The 18173-nt window shown below is 39.7% G+C and overlaps 1 protein-coding gene across 1 annotated transcript in view; it reads left to right on the plus strand.

Moving 5' to 3' along the window:
• DNAH3 (dynein axonemal heavy chain 3) overlaps positions 1–18173 on the plus strand; it is a 152752-nt gene that overhangs the window by 30404 nt on the left and 104175 nt on the right. Inside the window, exons 16-21 of the mRNA XM_074346872.1 lie at positions 612–796; positions 1972–2095; positions 6951–7104; positions 7884–8028; positions 11729–11940; positions 16026–16117. Coding sequence (XP_074202973.1) covers positions 612–796; positions 1972–2095; positions 6951–7104; positions 7884–8028; positions 11729–11940; positions 16026–16117 — 912 coding nt within the window. The remainder of the gene's footprint in view (positions 1–611; positions 797–1971; positions 2096–6950; positions 7105–7883; positions 8029–11728; positions 11941–16025; positions 16118–18173) is intronic.

An 18173-nucleotide genomic window follows, 5' to 3' on the forward strand; every position in this document is an offset into this window, starting at 1 on the left:
CATGAGGATAAACTTCCTGATGTACTGTTAAGAGCAGTGATTACAAATTAATTTTAGTGTTCTACTTCAACATAAAATTTGAAGGGTTGTGGCTGTTGTTGTTGGTGGTGTTCTTATTCTTTTGGTGTAAATCTGTATTTTATTTACCCTTGGTGAATCTGTTAAGAGTGTAAGGTTTGGAATCAAGTAAACCAAGTTCAGATCCTGGCTCTGATAGCTACACATCATGTTTCTTTGGATAAAGTTACTCAGCCTGTCTTTCTTCCATTATAAAATGTTGATACTAATAGTTCCTGCCTCTTAGAATTGTTGTGAAGGTTAAATGAGCTAGTATTCATGCAGTGATGAGAATGGGACATGGCACATTGTAAAGGGCATAGTACATGTCAGATATTATTGCCATTTCTACTGTCATTATTCCTGAAATATAGTGTTTATATGAATATTATCCATCAAGAATTTCCAGGTAGAGAAAAGTCAGAAAACATTGTTCTAGTCTCCACATAGGAAGCTTGTCTGTTTAGAATAGTGGGTCTAATAAGAAAGTTATTTTAGGTGGTGGTGATTGATGATGATGGTGGTGGTGATGGTGCCTGTTTCTTTCCTTGCAGCATCTGTAATCAGTACAGCATCATTGCAGACAAAGTCAGTGAGATCCCTGCCAACACTCGGAAGCTAGTATCCCTCATTGAATTCTTAAAGAAATCCAGTGATGTCACTGTGTTCAAACTCAGGAGGCAACTTAGAGACGCGGTTGAACGGCTGGAGTTCCTGATGGACTATGCAGACTTGCCCCGTAAGTCCGATGTCATGTGTGTGTGCATGCAAATTTATGTGCATGTTTACATCTTTATGGATAAGGAGCCAGGGGAAGGAGAGTTAGCAACCCTACCACTAAATAAAGGTATCAGGAGAGCTGTTTTTCATGTGTGTGCATATGTCAGTCCATACTAATTCCATACTCCTATCCACAGGAATTGAATCAAAGAAAATCTTATTGTTAGACAAAAAAGAAGAAATATCTAGGGACTTGAATAGTTCTTAGATGCTTGTCTTTGAATCTTGTGCCTGGTGTTCCTGGAAAAGTCACTGTCAAATGCAGAGTCCTTTTATAAATGGGTAGATTTCATTTATCATCTTAATACAATCCCACCTTCAAGGAGGTCAGGACTTCATGCTTCTGCATATTTTAAAAGGAAAGAAATACCCCTTGAAGGCTTATTGAACCAAGTTAGAGTTTTGTAAGGGTCAGGTTCTGAAGGAAAATCTAATATGCTCTCTACAAGCCAAGTTTCAGAGCCTTTTTCCATCTGGAGATACCTGTGAATTACCTAGTATTCACAATGTTTGGGGGAAATGGTTATGGGATGGAGAGATAGGGACTGGGAGTGAAAAGTGGTCCCATAACCATCCCCCTGCACATTCAGGAGCTGTGCCCTTGATCGTGTGAACCCAGATAGGACTGAGGTCTCTGCCTCCTAAATTCCCAAGGATACAGAGGGAACCCACGGCATTTAAACGACCAGAGCCATAAGATGGGTAGGACATCTGACACTGAACCAAAAGGGAGACTGAAACTCAGATGAGATGAAACAGTTGAAAGACTAGAACCTAGGTTTCTACATACATATTCAGACCTAGCCTAGGACAGTAAAGAACATAGGTTAGAACATAGGCTTTGGAGTTGGTCAGACCTGGGTTTGAAATCTGCTCTGCTGCCTTCTAGTGGTGTGACCTTGAACCCCTTGGCTTAACTTTGTTTCCCATCCATAAAAACAAGGATGATAATACTGTCTGTCTTCTAGCCTGGCCCCTGGTAAGTACTCAATGAATGCTGGCTATCATTCATCAATAATGGTCCCATTCATTAATTGCCATCCCCGTTCCCAGTTCTGTTGACCTCCTGTCCTGCTCAGTTAACTTCCCTGTGAGCAGACTTGTGCTGAGCAGTGTCCTGTATGTGTTTTGCAGAAGAAGATATCAAACTGAACAGCACTTTGTTCCTCTGGCCAGACCAGATTGAAGATATCTTAGAAAACAGCCGAAATCTTCTCCTTAGCAAGCGGGATCAGGCGGAGATGGACCTCATTAAAAGGTACAGGGAAAATCTGAGGTTGTTTTTAAAATGGTACTAAGCTTGATAACACTCTATTAGTTCCTGATTCTGTTTAGAGCCACCCCGCACCCCCACCCCCCGCCCAGCAATGTGTGGGCGAAGGCTGAGGACAGTCAGTGGAGAGGGAATTTCCTTTTGTTTCCCAGTGAGGGATGTTCTCCTCAAGCCTGCTTCACTATAGTAACCCCTGCCAATGCCTTCCTTCCCTGCCTTGAACAGTTGGAATTTAGTGGTGCAGAGAGAAGACAAAAATAGTAGCATGTAATAATGGCCTCACAATAATAATAGCAAAATTGTCAGCCTTACATTGGAGACTACGGATCTGTGTGATAGCAAGCCAGGGTTGATAATAAAGGTGTGGTTGGAAGCTGAGAAATTGCCTGTTTTGCAGCTGGTCTCATTCAAGGCTAATGTGTCTATAATCATTTATCCGCTGGGTATTTATTACAGATTTTTAGTAGGTGCTATGCTCTATTCTAGACACGTAAGTGTGTTTGCTAAATAAAGATTTTAATGCAGTGACAAACTGAAGAAGGCAGACAATGTCAAGTGAAGTGAGTCAAGTACCACGTACATGGTAAAAACATGCATGTGTGTGTGTGTGTGCATTCACATGCACGCCCGCAGACACACACACACACACACACACACCCAGATTATAACACTTTGTTTAGGAACCGCATGTTTATACCAGTTACCATCCCCATCATGCATGAAACTCCTACTGCCCAACTTCAGGTTTTGTAATTCCTGCCAATACTAAGCTAATCTCTGGGTGCTTCACTATCCCCTATTTGTTCCTTTAACCCTACCCACATCTCACCTCTGTAAGTAGTCCCCTCATTAATGTCTCTTTCTTTGAACATTGAAGTAAATTCTACTTCTTGTCAGAATTCTGACCAATCCACCATCTTTAAATTCTTGCATTATTCTCCCACAGACTCCAGGTGGTCCCATGGATAGAACTCATTTACCAAACCCTACTTTCCTGAGTGCCTACTATTTACTAATGATATGCACTTATGTATGTATATATTATGGACATGAAAGTACTTCAGAAACTATACTGTGCTAAGAAATTATAAAAACTTTAAAACAGTAAGAATTATCAACTATAAAATACATCACAGGGATGTAATGCACAGCACAAGAAATATAGTCAATATTTTATGATAACTTTGTATAATGTGTAGACAATAAAACTATCAAATCATTGTGTTGTACACCTGAAACCCATACAATAAGTCAACTATACCTCAGTAAAATTTTTTAAAAAGAAATAGAAATCAATAATAATAATAATATTTTATAATAATCACTGAGTTTGTATACCATTGCCTTCTGGGAAGAATTCAAAACTGCTTCCATCAGAGATTTATCTTTGTGTGTGGATCTGTATTTGGAGCCTCAACAAGAATTTTAACGATGTAAAAGGCACCCAGCAGCTTTTCTGGGCTAATTGTGTGGGCAACAGGAGAATCAGCTTTCCCTCAACTCTGTTACGTTCAGTAGTAGGTTCCATGGCCCTGGAAGTGACCTGGAATATACATGATGAACGTCTCAGGAGTGTGAGCTGCTCTTTGCCATGAGAGTGCATCTTAGGGGAAGAAAGGAAGATGTTTTAGGGGGAGTGCCCTGATGGCGTTCTGGGATCCAGACAGCGCACAGTGCCTTGCAGATAGTTGGTGCTCACAGTTTTGATGAATGAATGAATGAGACTTTTCTCCAATAAGGATATTCTCTAAATTAATACCTACCAGAATCTAAAATCACAGTTTAATACAAAATAAAAACAAAAATCTGAGAAGAGGCAGGCTGTCTCTCATAGCACTTATATTCTCTACCTTTGACTCCTTAAGACTTCGATGAAAAATGATCAGGGGAGGAAGAGGGTGGCAGTGGCCACCTTGCCTTTTCCCCTCTTGTGCTCCTGTCTCCAGTCCTCTTCTCTGAAGATACAGAGAACAAAGGGGGCATGGGAGACGGCAGATAAAGTAGATAAATACAGAAACTCCAAGACAGAGAGGAAAGAGCAAACAGAGCACAGGGACTGCATTCAATGGGCAAGTCAAGGAAGGGCTCATGTAAATGAGACTTGAAGGATGAGAAGGAGCCCATTAAGTGAAGATGTGGGGAGGGAGAGAGTACAAGGGGGCCCTGTCGAGACACAGGCCATAGCATGAGCAATGGTTCCAACATGGGGAACCTTGGCCTGAGGAGGAGAGTGGCTATAAAATGAGGCTGGAGAGTTAGAGGAGCAGGTCCCTGAGGTCACGGTAATGAATTTGTGTTCTTTATTATGTATAGTAGAAAGTCATTGAAGGTTTTCAATCTGGAGACCAGATGATGATCTAATTTTTTTTTCTTTTTATGGCTTGCTAACTTGAATCCGAATCCAAAATTGCCTACAATATTGTAATTGGTTGACATGTCTTTTAAGTTTCTTTTCATCTATAGGTTCCACTCCGTCTCCTTTGCTTTTTCCCCTTGAAATGTATTTATTAAAGAAACCAAGTCATTTGTCCCTAGATCTAGACTCTCCTGATTGCACCTCTGTGGTGTCATTTAACATGTTCCTCTTTCTTCTGTATTTCCTATAAGTTTTTAATAACTGATTTAATCTTGCTACTAATCTAATCTTTGTTCCTGATCTCCTGTGCTAATAGGTAACAAGAACACTTAAGTTGTCTGTGGGCAAGAGTATAGTGTGCAAATACGGAGGAAAAGAAGGCAGAGTCAGCCATATTATCAGATATTGTCAAAGACAAGGCAAAAACATTAATGAATCAAACATAGTTACTTAGATGGGTGAAATAATGTTAAAGTGATCAACAACCCTTATATATCAAATAATTAAAAGTAAATGAAGTGAAAGTTGAATAAGGAGATAATTGAAGTAAATAATTAAGAACCTTAATTGGTTGGATATGTATCAGACCTTCTACTCTGCAGTGGAAAAAACTGTTCTTAAATGTCCATAGAACATTTCCAAAAGTTGACCATATTTTAGGATTCCCCCCCTAAAAAAATTCAAAGAAGCAGAAACTATGTTGGCCACATTCTGTTATAATAGTGTGTACTAATTATATATTTGTGCATGGCAAATCACCCTGAAACATAGCAGCTTAAAACAACAAGCATTTATTATCTTGTAATTTCTGTGGGTCAGAAATCTAGGTGCATCTTAACAGTATACCTCTGGCTCAGGGTCTTTCATGAAGTTGCAGTCAGAGTGTCAGCCAAGGCTACATTGTCATCCGAGTGCTCGACTGGATGAGGATCCACCTCCAGTCTCTCTCACATGATTGTTAGTAGGATTCAGTTCCTCATAGTCTTTTGCCCAGAAACTGCCCCCTTTTCCTTGCTCTATGGGCCTTTCCGTAGAGTAGCTCATAACATGGCAGCTGGCTTCGTTCAGAGAAAGAGAAAGTCGCAGTCTTTTTGTAACCTAATCTTTGAAGTGACATCCCGTAACTTTTGCCATATTCTTTGTTAGAAGTGAGTTATTAGTTCTAGCCCAAGCTCAAGAGGAGACAATTACACAAGGATATAAACACCAGGAGGTGTGAATCTTTGGGGACCTGACCAGAGGCTGTTCACCTCACAGTGCCATTAGAAATAAAACCCAAATCAAACCATTGAAAATTAACTCTTTTAAATTACTTTTAAGGAAAAAAAAAAAGAACATCAAAACTGCCCTAACAGAATTAAGTATTATGAAGATAATAGCCAAGTTTGTAGTATGTCACTATAGCTGCTCTCAGTGGCAAATCCCGTATTCATTCAGTGAATACTGTTTTATGCCAGACACTCTGCTAAGTGCTGGAGACACAAAAAGGAATTAAAGAGTTTAAAACTGCATTGGTAGAGTTTACATTTTAGTGAATGCGACTACACACTTATATGTGATTATTATGTACCAGGCTCAATTCTGAGCATTTTGCATATGTTAGCTTATTAAATACTAGAGTGGGTACTTACTATTCCATTTAATTTGTCTGAGGCATAGAGAGGTCAAGTGACTTGACCAAGGTCAAATAGCTTTTGGTGGCAATGTAGGGACTTGAACCTAGCCTGTCCATCTCTAGAACCTGTCCACCTAAAACTATATTAGTCTACTTCATTAAGAAAAGGGAGAAGTAATCTGAGACCTGGGTTGTTGATAATACAGGTGAAGTAGATAAATCTCTGGAAAGGTCTTCCCTGATCACTCCAACTGAAGTAGCTCTCCACTTCCATCCGCTAGGTACCCTGCCCTGTTCAATTTTCTTCAGAGCATTTGTCACTATCAGAAATAATCTCACTTCATTTTTATCTATGTATGGATTTATCCATCCACTCGTCCATCCATCCATCCATCCATCCATTCATCCATTCACCCATCCATGTATGTTTATTGTCTGGGTTTTCCCAAACTAAAATACAAGCTCCATTAGGGTAGGAGGCTTAATTAGTGTACTTCACAAATACATTCCTGATATCTAGACCAGTTCTTGGAGTTAGGCACTTAATAATAAATATCTAATGAAGAAATGAATAATATGTATATACATAAATTTTGTATTTGTGTATATAATATATAGTGTATATATGTATTATAATATATATTTCAATATATATTTACCTATATAGGAAACATCTGGAGATATTTAACCACCAGTAGTTTCACAACAGCTGTCTCTGGGAGGTAGGATTATAACTTATATATAATAACATATACTTATAAGTTCTACATATATTGTATCAGAAGATCAAATTCTCCCCAAGCTTGAATGTGGGTTCGAAAATCACACAATGGAAAGTCCAATAGTGACTAGGCTGTCTTTACTTTCAGGTGCTCAGAATTTGAGGCAAAACTTGAGGGCTACAACAAGGAACTGGAAGGTTTTAGGAAACGTGAAGTGATGACCACAGAAGAAATGAAGAACAATGTTGAGAAGCTTAATGAGCTTTCGAAGAACCTAGATCAAGCACTGGTGGAATTTGAGGTTTGGGGTCTTGGAGTTGGGATGGGGGCTTATGACTGTCCTGCTCTGTTGGTTCTGGTCCTTGGTTTTGTGTTTTTCCTAACACAACCTGTCAGGTTGACAGTATTAATTGATTAAGCAGTTCTTTTATTGGTACTTTCAGCTACCTTTTTCTACACCCCTTTATTATACCAGCTTCTTTGTTAGTCATTAAGTACACAAAGAAGAAATTATAATGGAATAATTTCTCATGTACATTGAGCATTTATTATGTGCACAATGTGCAAAGTGCTTCATATGTGATATATCACTTAATATCCATATAAACCTTTGGGGTAGACACTGTTACTATCTTCATTTGTCCCTATTTAAATGGGAGAACTAAGTCTTGGAGAGGCTAAGTAACTTCCTCAGAAGGTCACTAGTAAGTACTTTAATCACTGACTTTTTTACCTTTGAGGCAGTTCAGCACAAGAAGGCAACATCATGTGAACAGTTAAAGTACATATGAAAATTGTGAAAATGGGGATATGGATATGGTACAGTAGGAGCAAAGATGATGGAGCCAGTGGCAAATTATTGTAAAGTTTCACCCAGCTAAATCTCAGCTGTCATGGCCCTCAGAGGTAGCAGAGGGACCTTCTTACTTGAGGCCATGTTTTATTTTCCTCTCCTGCTCTCCAGATGAACGTGCATCTTCCTCAGCTTGGTTTCGAAAGCACTGAGGAATTTGCCATGCTGGCTTCTCGGGTTCAGGAGAGTCACCCACCCAATAAACAGCATCCCCTTTTGCCCTGCAGTTGATCAATAAGGAGGAGGATCTGTTGGAAAAGGAGAAGAGTACCTTCCCTCTTCTGCAAACCGTGTTGACCAACAAAGTGCCTTATGAGCAGCTGTGGGTGACAGCCTATGAGTTCAGCATCAAGTCGGAGGAGTGGATGAATGGTATGCCACAGTCTCAGTCTTCTGGGGCAAGATGGGGATGGGGTAGTGGATCCAGCCCAGTTCTGAAATAGGATTTGGGCTTCAGATTCTGGCTGGACTTTTTATCATATTCTCATACTCTGGATTAAGGCAACCATAGTCAAATTTTTCTGATGTGATAATGACAGAAGATAGGGATCAAAGAGCCAGACTTATTGCTAGGGTCAAATAGAATAGGCAACCGCCCAGAGCCATGGATTGGGTAGTGACTCAGAGAGGCAGATGGTGGGAGAATAAGATGGCAGTTCCCCTATTATGCTTCAGGAAAGGCCAGAGTGCCATAGATCTCTGTAAGCGACTTCTATGTTTTTCTTTCTTTTTCTTTCATTTTCTTTTTTTCCTTTCATTTTCTTATTTTCTTTTTTATTGAAATATAGTCAGTTTATAACATTGTGTTGATTTCTGGTGTACAGCATAATAGTTCAGTCATACATATAACATACATATATTCATTTTCATATTCTTTTTCATTATAGGTTACTACAAGATACTGAATATAGTTCCCTGTGCTATACAGTATAAACTTGTTGTTTATCTATTTTATATATAATGTTTAGTATCTGCAAATCTCAAACTCCCAGTTTATCCTTTCAGATCCTGAAGGCTGGAGAAATATGAGCAGGTAGAGTCAATAGGACTTCATGATTGATCTGATATGGGGCAGGGAGGGAGAAAGAAGCTCCTAGGGTGAATTCCAGACTATTAGCTCAGGGAGTTTAGTGGATAATGCCATCAAAAAACAACAGAAATGACAAATCTATTGGGAGAAAGCCATCAGCTTGAATACACTAAGTTACATGTCTACAAACATCCAAATGGGGATATAAATTAGCGGTTGACTATATCAGTCTGGAGTTAAGTTTTAGTGGGAGGTGGGATTTATATTGGGGAATAATTGATGTGCAGGTTACAATTAAAAGTCATCAATGACATCGCCTGGGAAGAGTGTGTAAGTGCAGAGGACAAAATCTGAGATCTTTAGGGTTGCACCTTTAGCTTGTTTGCAGTGCTTCAATATTATAAACACAACTGCAGTGAACATCTTTGTTGCCAATTTTCTGAACACAATAATGGTAATTTTCTTAGGATAAATTACTAAAAGTGAGATGGAATGTAGATCCATTTCAAAGGGATACTATAAGGAAATTTATTGAGGAATGTAATAAAATTATTAGGACTTTAAAAACTGCTTTTGTTATTGGTATTGCCTTCCAGAAAAGTCACATATTTTAATTTATTGTTTTCCTAGCAGTATCTTAGTGCCTATTACTCATGTCCTCAGCAAACTTAGTATGTAATAGCTTTGAAAACTTTTTTGCTGATTTGATGTTTAAAATGATATTTTCTTTTTCATTATTAAAAAGTATTCTTTCATTTAATTGAAGTTGAATGTTTATTGGTCAGTTGTATTCCTTGTTTTATAAAAGACTATCTGTGTGTTCACCCATTTTTTTCTATTATTAAACTACCTTATTTAAATAATTTTCAGTCCTAAATATTTCCATTGATATTTTTCATTTTTCCAGGTACTCAATAATATCTATACATTTAGAATATTTTACCTTATTTGTCATTTTCACACCCCTTTTTAGATTCACGTTTCTGTGTTTACTCGTACTTCCAAAATAAACAGCAGTAATTGTGGGCACCTTTGTCTTATTCCTGATTTTAATGGGAATTCTTCAAGAGCATCACCTTTAAACATGATGCTTTTTGTTGGCTTGAGGCACAAAATATTTATGATGTTAAGAAGGTATAAATATGAAAATGAATATATGTATGTATATGTATGACCGAAACATTATGCTGTACACCAGAAATTGATACAACTATACTTCAATTTAAAAAACTAAAAAAAAAAGAGAAATTTATGAAGTCTTTTTATTAGAAAGAGATAATACATTTTAAATTTTTTACATTTTAGTTTTTAAATTCATACACAGTAAAACTGACATTTTTGGCATACAGTTCTGTGAACTTTAACGCATGTGTTGATTCACCACAATCAGGAAATGGAACAATCATCACCTCAATAAGCTTCCTTGTAGTGCCCCTTTGTAGTCACACTCTCCCTGCAGCCTGTTGATCTCTTCATTGTTACTAGAGTTTTGTTTTTGAAACTGTCATATAAATGGGATGAAACAGTGTGTAACCTTTCACAACCTTTGAGTATGCTTTTTACACTCAGCATACTGCCTTTGAGATTCATCCAAGTTGTTGGATGTATCCATAGGTCCATTCCTTTTATTGCTGGGTGGTATTCCATTATCTGGCTATACCAGTTTGTTTAGTCTTTCACCCATTGTTGGATATTTAGGCTGTTTCCAGTTTCAGGCTATTATGAATAGAGCTGCTATAAGCATTCATGTACAAGATTTTGTGTGAACATAAGCTTTCCTTCCTCCAGGGTAAATGCCCAGGAGTAAATGGCTAAGCTGTATTTAAAGTATATGTATAACTTTGTAAGCAAATGCCCAACTCGTGTTTTCCACAGTGGTCATACCACTTTCCCATGTGCCAGCAGTGTACGGTAGTTCCACTTGTTCCACATCCTCACCAGCACTTGGTATTGTCAGTGTTTTTTAGCCATTCTCTTAGACGATTGTTTTAATTTGCATTTTCCTGATGCCTAATGATGTTGAACATCTTTTTATGTGCTTGTTTGCCAGTTGTATTTCCTTTTTGGTGAAATATTGGCTCAAGTTTTTTACCCATTTTATTTAATCAAGGTATTTGTTTTCTTACTGTTGAGGTTTGAGAGGTCTTTATGTATTTTGGATGTAAATCCTTTGTCAGACGTTGGTTTGCAGATATTTTCTCCCAGTTTGTATCTTGTCTTTTTATTCTCTTAATGGTGTCTTTCACACAGAAAAAAATTTTTAATTTTGATGAAGCCCAATTTATCAATTTTTCTTTTATGGGTTCTGCTTTTCGTGTCATGTCTAAGAATTCTTAGCCTAACCAGGGTCATGAAGATGTTCTTCTTTATTTTCTTCAGAAATTTTATACTTTTATGTTTTACATTTAGGTCAATGGTCCATTTTGAGTTAATTTTTATATAAGATATGCAGTTTAAGTTGAAGTTCGTTCTGTTGCATACAGATATCCACATTTAATATATACAAAAATGTAATGCTAGTGTAGGTTTTTCATAGGTGCCTTTTATCAGACTGAGGAATCTGTCTTCTATTTCTAGTTTGTTTAGAGAGTTTTATCATGAATGGATATTGGATTTTGTCAAATGCTTTTTCTGCATCAATTTACGTTATCATATGATTTTCCTTGCTTTGACCATTAACGTGGTATTTTACATTGTTCTGTAATTGCATCTACAACTTATACTAACAGTTGATTCCCTAACTGCATTTGCATTATATGCCAGACATTATGACAGCCACTTTACTTATGTCACATAATTTTCACAGTCACCCCCTAAGGTATCCATTATTACCCCTGTATTACAGGTGAGACTGCTGAGACTTAGAAAAGTTCAGTAACTATGGCCAAGGCATCACTGTCTAAATAGACCCAACTCCAAAGCCTGCGCTTGTTCCAATATTCACACCATAGGTGCCGTTCTAGATTCAGGGAGTTAAAGGTACACGTGACTAACACTGCTTAGTGCTCTGACCCTTCCCTCACCCCATCTTTTCTATTTCAGGACCCCTCTTTTTACTGAATGCCGAGGAGATCGCGGAGGAAATAGGGAATATGTGGAGGACCGTATATAAACTGACCAAGACCTTAACTGACATGCCTGCACCCAGGCGCTTAGCAGAGAATGTGAAAAGCAAGATTGATAAGTTCAAGCAACACATCCCTATCCTCAGCATTTCCTGCAACCCAGGAATGAAAGATCGTCACTGGCAGCAGGTCCCTGTCACTGCCCACCCCCCAACCAGCCCAGCCCAGCCCAGCGCAGCCCTGGTCCTGGTAGTCCTTTGGAAGGCAGGAATCATTAATAGGCCAAGCTTCCTCTCTCTCAAGGGAGAATCTACTTGAGGCCAAGAGGGTAGAAAAGGGGGAAATATCCTTTTGAAAGAAGGGAAGAATGACCTGCCTCTCCACATGAGCAGGTTGATCCTTTTGGAGGGGACCCCATTGCCAGTGGTTGAGTATTGTTCCAGCCAGTGGCCACACAGTCTCTCCTAAAAGGATTCTAAAAGCTGACAAGGGTGTTGAATTACAATGGGAGGGGCCTGGATTTGTTCCTTGACCTAGGCTATACAAAAGAGAAAGTCACACCTGTCCCTGGGGGGCTCCTAACAAAGCCAGATGTTTCCGGCTTGAGTTGACGGTGGTGTCAGCTTTATCGTCCAACAAGCTATGTTCAGAAATAATTTTATACTCTTCTTTCAGCCCTTTGAGTCCATAGATGAGAATAATAAATATTCTGCCTAAAAATGGTTGGGATTTTTATAAGCAACCAAGTGTGAGGGTGATAAATGTGGTGTGAATACTAAGCAGAAAAAAGAAAACTCACTGTGCTTCCAAAATAATTATCACATTCAAGGGCTAGCAATGGCCTTGAAACGTCCTCTGCCAAGTTGTTGCTCTGTGTGGAGGTGGAGAGGAGACTGGCTCTCCATAGGCAGATTCCTCTCTGACTGGGCCTGGAATTCCCTTTCTGGGAACCATGCACAAGACTGAGGACATTGTCTCTAGAAGGACTCAGTCTGAGACCACAACCCTCATCTCCCAGAGAATGCCACCTGAGCCCAGTGACTAGGAGTATTTTGATCTCCCTAGGACAGCAGAGATCTTGATACATGAGAGAGTCAGGATTTTCCTGTAGAGAGCAGCTTCTTTGAATTTCCCAGAAAGACTTGAAACTCAAGACTTAAGCAAAAGGGTGTAAAAAAAGTGCAGAGGAGATGTCATCTCATAGACTTCTGGTCTTGAGCTGCCCCAGCAGAGGGATCTGCACATGGGTAGCTTCCCTCACTTGGTATTCATACGGTGCCTCTCCCTGTGGACCTAGCCTGACAAGGGCTTTGACCCATTTAGAGGGTTAGGGAGGTTAGGTAGACAGGTGGCCTCCAGCAGTGCTAGGTCTTTCCATAGATGGCATTATGGAAAGTACCCTCATCAGTGGCATTTAAACGATGCTCCAGGGAACTTGCAAAGCCCATCCCTTCTACCTGGTGCTTCCCCTAGGATAACACTGTTCTCACACATGGGCACTTTAAAAATCCCAACCATTCCTAGACATTAATAATTCTCATTTATAAGCCACTTAGATGGACAGATTGGGAAAAATATTCCTTGGAATTAAAATAATAATAATAATAATAATAATAATAATAATAATAATAATAATAATAATAATAATAATAATAAAAATAATAGCTAAAGTGTATTGAGTACCAACTATGTACTGGGTACTGTTACATACTTCATAGAGATTCTCTCGTTTCATCCTCCCAACAACCCTTTGAACTAGGGGCAGTAGATTGTCACGTTGCTAGTGAGTAGTGGGGAAGGTAATTGGAATCTAGGTCTGTTTGATGCAGCCTTGATGGATGAAAAGGGGGCAAGAAATATCAGGTCAGAAGGAAAGAGTGGATGATAGTGGGCAGTGAGCTACAGGTAAGAGTGGATTGCCACCCCAGGAAGGTGGCTCCTGAGTAAAGAGCACTGACAGTGGAATCCCAATGAGCCCAACGGTTAAAGGCAGGCTTAAAAAGGGCAAAGGCCACCAGGTATGCTCTGAGCAGCCCCCTACTCAGAGCCCATTCCTGCCTGCTTTGTAGGTCACGCCACAAGCCACCCCAGTGACAGCCCCAGGCCCGGGGAAGCCATTCTCAGTCCTAATGCCTAACTCAGGAGATCCACATGCACAGATTTGGCTCTAGCCGGGGGCTCTGTAAGGCTAAACCTCCCGTAGCTCTCAAGTCTACAGAACAGGTCTTCTGGGGTCATGAGGTGGTTGTATTGAGATTTCTGACCATTTCCCAGAACTTAAGCAGGAAAGGCTAGTCTCTGTGTTTGAGACACAGACTTTATTGCTATTGTGGTGCAAAACAAGATGGAACAAGGTGACATGGCACTAACGTGTCCCCAAGCTGGCCCCCTTGGACACTGCTGCCCAGTAGAAGTATGATATGAACATATGTGTAATTCCAAAGTTTCCAGTAGCCACATTTTAAAAAGTATAAACAGGTGAAATAAATTTTATGAATTTATTTAACCAAACATATCTAAGACATCAGCTCAATAGGTAATCAATATAAAAATGTTAATGTGATCTATCACGTTGCCATTTTCATACTAAACCTTAGAAATATGGTGTGCTTTTACCTGTAGCACATCTCAGTATGGACTAGTCACATGTCAAGTTCTCAATAGCTACAAGAGGTTAGTGGCTGTGTATTGGACAGTGTAACTCCAGGTTCTTAGAATTAGAAGAGTAGGTGCCTGTTAATCTCGGTAATTAACAATGGCAATTTAAAAAATAAAACTATGAATCTCAGTCCTTCCACAGGCTAAGTACTACGCCAAGTGCTCTAACAGTTATGTTATTTAATCCTAGAGATAGTCAGTGTGTTATTCTAAGCTATACTTTCAGGTATTAGAGGATAAGTGAGATCCCAGGGCCACCAGGGACAGTTGTGCAGATTATGCTTTGGGAATGCTGTTTTTGTGCACTATAGTGTGAATTGTACTTTCTAGAGTTATGCAGTATACAACCTGCACAACTGTACATAGAAGACCTGCGAGAAACACCAGCATATGATGGATGAGAGCTTTGGAGTCCGAACTGAATCCAAGTCCCAATTCTGCCATTTATTAGCTAGATGGTCTTAGACAAGTTACTTAATTTCTTTTTCTCAGTTTTCTTATATGGAAAATGGGAATGATAATACATGAGTACCTTCTTCATTGCTCTGGGAGAATGAAATAAGTACGTAAAGCTCTTAAAACAGTACCTACTACATAGTAAGCCCTCAGTAAATATTAATCCCTTTTATTATTACTGTCTTAATGGTCTTCCAGGTGTCCTCAGAACTCAGATTGGAAACCATTTGAATTAGCTGTTTCACTCATGCTTTCACTCCGTTAGTACTTGTTGATGCCCACTAAATGCCCAGGCCCCAGGGACACAGGGCTAAATAAGACAGAACATAATGCAACTTTCATGTGCCTTCCTTCTTTGACATTCTTTAGTCCTAATGGGGTTGGACAGAGACAAAACTGGGCAGTAGGTGAGGTTTTTTACAGAGCCTCATTCCCCTGAGCCCCCATTCTCTTCCTAAGCACACATAACCCTCATACTGTTCAGATCTCTCACTCTCTATCAGAGACTTCATTAAAGACCTTTCTCGGGGATACTTTCAATTATGCAATAAGGTTGGGGTGATATTTACACCAAAGGAATGGGCACAAGAAGGGCTAACATTTTCAGCAAGTTAGTACACCGGGTTGGAAAGGAAGATTTTGGTGGGGGAGCCCTTCCTCCTTCCCAGCATCCTCAGATCACAGAATTTGGGGATCTCCCTGTCATCCCATATACTCACAACTTCCTCCTTTTATTCAGCTTCTGTCATGGGCCAGGTTTTGCACTCAGCCCTGGGAGCACAGAAACAAACCAGACCTGGTTGTGAGGCTGTAAGGTGCTCACGAGTTTGCACTATGCCAAGTTCCGGTGTGAGAATAACCCCTACCAGTAAACCAGGCATAATGCAAGTGTGGACCCCAGTCTGCCTCCCACATCCTTAGACCTGCACTGTCCAATTTGGTAGCCACTAGCTACACACAGCTATTTAAATATAAATTAATTAAAATTAAATAAAATTTGAAAATCAGTTCCTCAGTCACACTAGCCACATTTCCAGGGCTTCAAAACTGAGTGTGACTGGTGGCTCCTACAGAAGAGAGTGCAAACACAGAACATTTTGATCACACGGAAAGTCTACTGGGCAGTGCTACCTCGGACATACTTGCTTTTCTTTTTGCAGATCAGTGAGATTGTCGGCTCTGAAATAAAGCCCACTGAAATGACCTGCCTCTCAAATATGCTGGAATTTGGATTTGGCAAATTCATTGAAAAGTAAGGTTTCTCCCTCCCTTCAGAAGGCTTTTTGTTTGAAATGCATGTAAATTCCCACAACGATATGACTGAATGGCCTCGTCAAAGGCTGTTTTTCTCACTCTGGTTTAGGGTAACCTTCACTTCAGCTGACTAGCTGCTGGTGAAGCTTTCATTTCCAGCTACAGAGTTGATGACAGATTGTGACTAGAAAATTAAGTCAGAGATTTTAATTTCAAAAGGAAAAAAAAAAGGACTTTGAACCTGAGCTCTAAGCCCAGCTTTCAGTGACTTTGGGCAAAACCTTTTAACCTTTCTGGGCCTCAGTTCCCTCTTCTTTAAACAAACAACAGCCACAAACAGAGTGGCTCTCTGAGCTCTAAAATTCCATGAAATATGATCAAATGAAAGATCTCTTCACTTGCTTTCTTTCCTTCTCCAAATGCCTCTGGAGTTTGTGTGTGAGAATTTGTACTATTTGAACTGCTGTTTTCTGGATTAGAGATTCTCAGGACGCTGTTGGTTTTTCCACACTTCTTTCAGGGGAATGGATGGGGAGATGTGTTGCTAAGACTAGAAACCCTGTTAGGCAACTGGGTTTGGCTCTCACTCAACACAGCTGGTTCTCAGACTTGTGACCTCAGACCAGCTGCACCAACATCACTTGGGAACTTGTTAGAAATGCACACTCTCAGGCCCCACCCCATCTGCTGAAACAGAAATTCTGGGGGTGGACCCTGCAATCTGTGTTTTAACAAATCCTCCAGGTCAGCACTGTCCGGTGCAGAAGCCGCTACACCCATGTGGCTACTCAGCCCTTGAAATGTAGCTATTCTGGATTCGATGGGCTGGATATGTAAAAATATAGGCTGGATTTCAAAGACTAATTATTAAGGAAATAAGAGCAAAATATCTAATTATCTTAAATATTGACTACATGTTGAAATGATCATATTTTGGATTTATTGAGTTGAAGTAAATTATTAACATTAATTTCACCTGTTTCTTTTTACGTTTGTTAAATGGGGCTGCCAGAGACTTTAAAGTGACATGCGGCTCATGTTATATTTCGAATGGTCAGTGCTGCCCTAGGCAACGATGTGCTTGCTGGACTTTGAAGGCCCTTCTTCATACTGTGACAGAACAAGTGCATCCAGGCCCCCAAATCCACTTGAATGCTCTGATGCCCACCAATACCACCGTTACTATCCCTCTTTGAGAAGCAGGCCTAGAGACGTGCATTTTTACCAGGTTTATGCTCTTTTATTAAAGGGCCTCATTTTCCCCTAGGACCTCATGCTTCCCAAAAATACCAACTGTAGAACACTTACGCTGCACTGAGCATTTTTAGATATAAGAACCAACTTATCCATCACAACCACGTAATATTCTAGCTAATTTTATGGACATTTTACAGCTGAGTAAATCAATTGATTTGAGAGATTAAGTAACTGTCCAGATAGTTGTAGTAAGAACTGATAGCAGTACTACTGATAGTAACTATCAGTAAAAGAACCAGTACCTGAGCCCACGCTACCTGACTTCAGAGCCTTAACCATTAATTACCCTTTACTGCATAAAAAGATAAACCCACCTAAGGAGACAGAGACTGAGCAAACACACAGCAGCCCTGCCATACTTCATGCCAACATGCTCAGCTGTGACAAATCCAGAAGTGGTGATGCCTTGGTCAAGTTGTTCACCTCTGTGTGCTTCAGTCTCCTTATCTGTAAAATGGGAATAATAATAGTAGCTAGGTGATTAGACTGACTGTGAGGATTATGAAATAAGGCATGTAACCTAAACGATTTAACGTCTAAGTTCTCAGCTACTACATATTAGTGAGGTGTGATGTTCCTTGCATCCCACCATCCCACAGTTAAGGCCGTTTTTATCACAGCCCAGTTAGTGAGCATCTTTAGCACATTTCGGTGAGGTCAACTCCTGATATATTTTGAGGACTTCCAACATCATTAATTCCTTCCCTTGCAATTATTTGCATAATTATAAGTCATAAGGCATGCTACAGGCATTTTGTCTTATTTGATTGTACTGACAACCCCTGATAGGAGCAGAT

The sequence above is a fragment of the Camelus bactrianus genome, chromosome 18 (genome assembly GCF_048773025.1).
Source record: "Camelus bactrianus isolate YW-2024 breed Bactrian camel chromosome 18, ASM4877302v1, whole genome shotgun sequence".
NCBI classification, from domain to species: Eukaryota; Metazoa; Chordata; class Mammalia; order Artiodactyla; family Camelidae; genus Camelus; species Camelus bactrianus.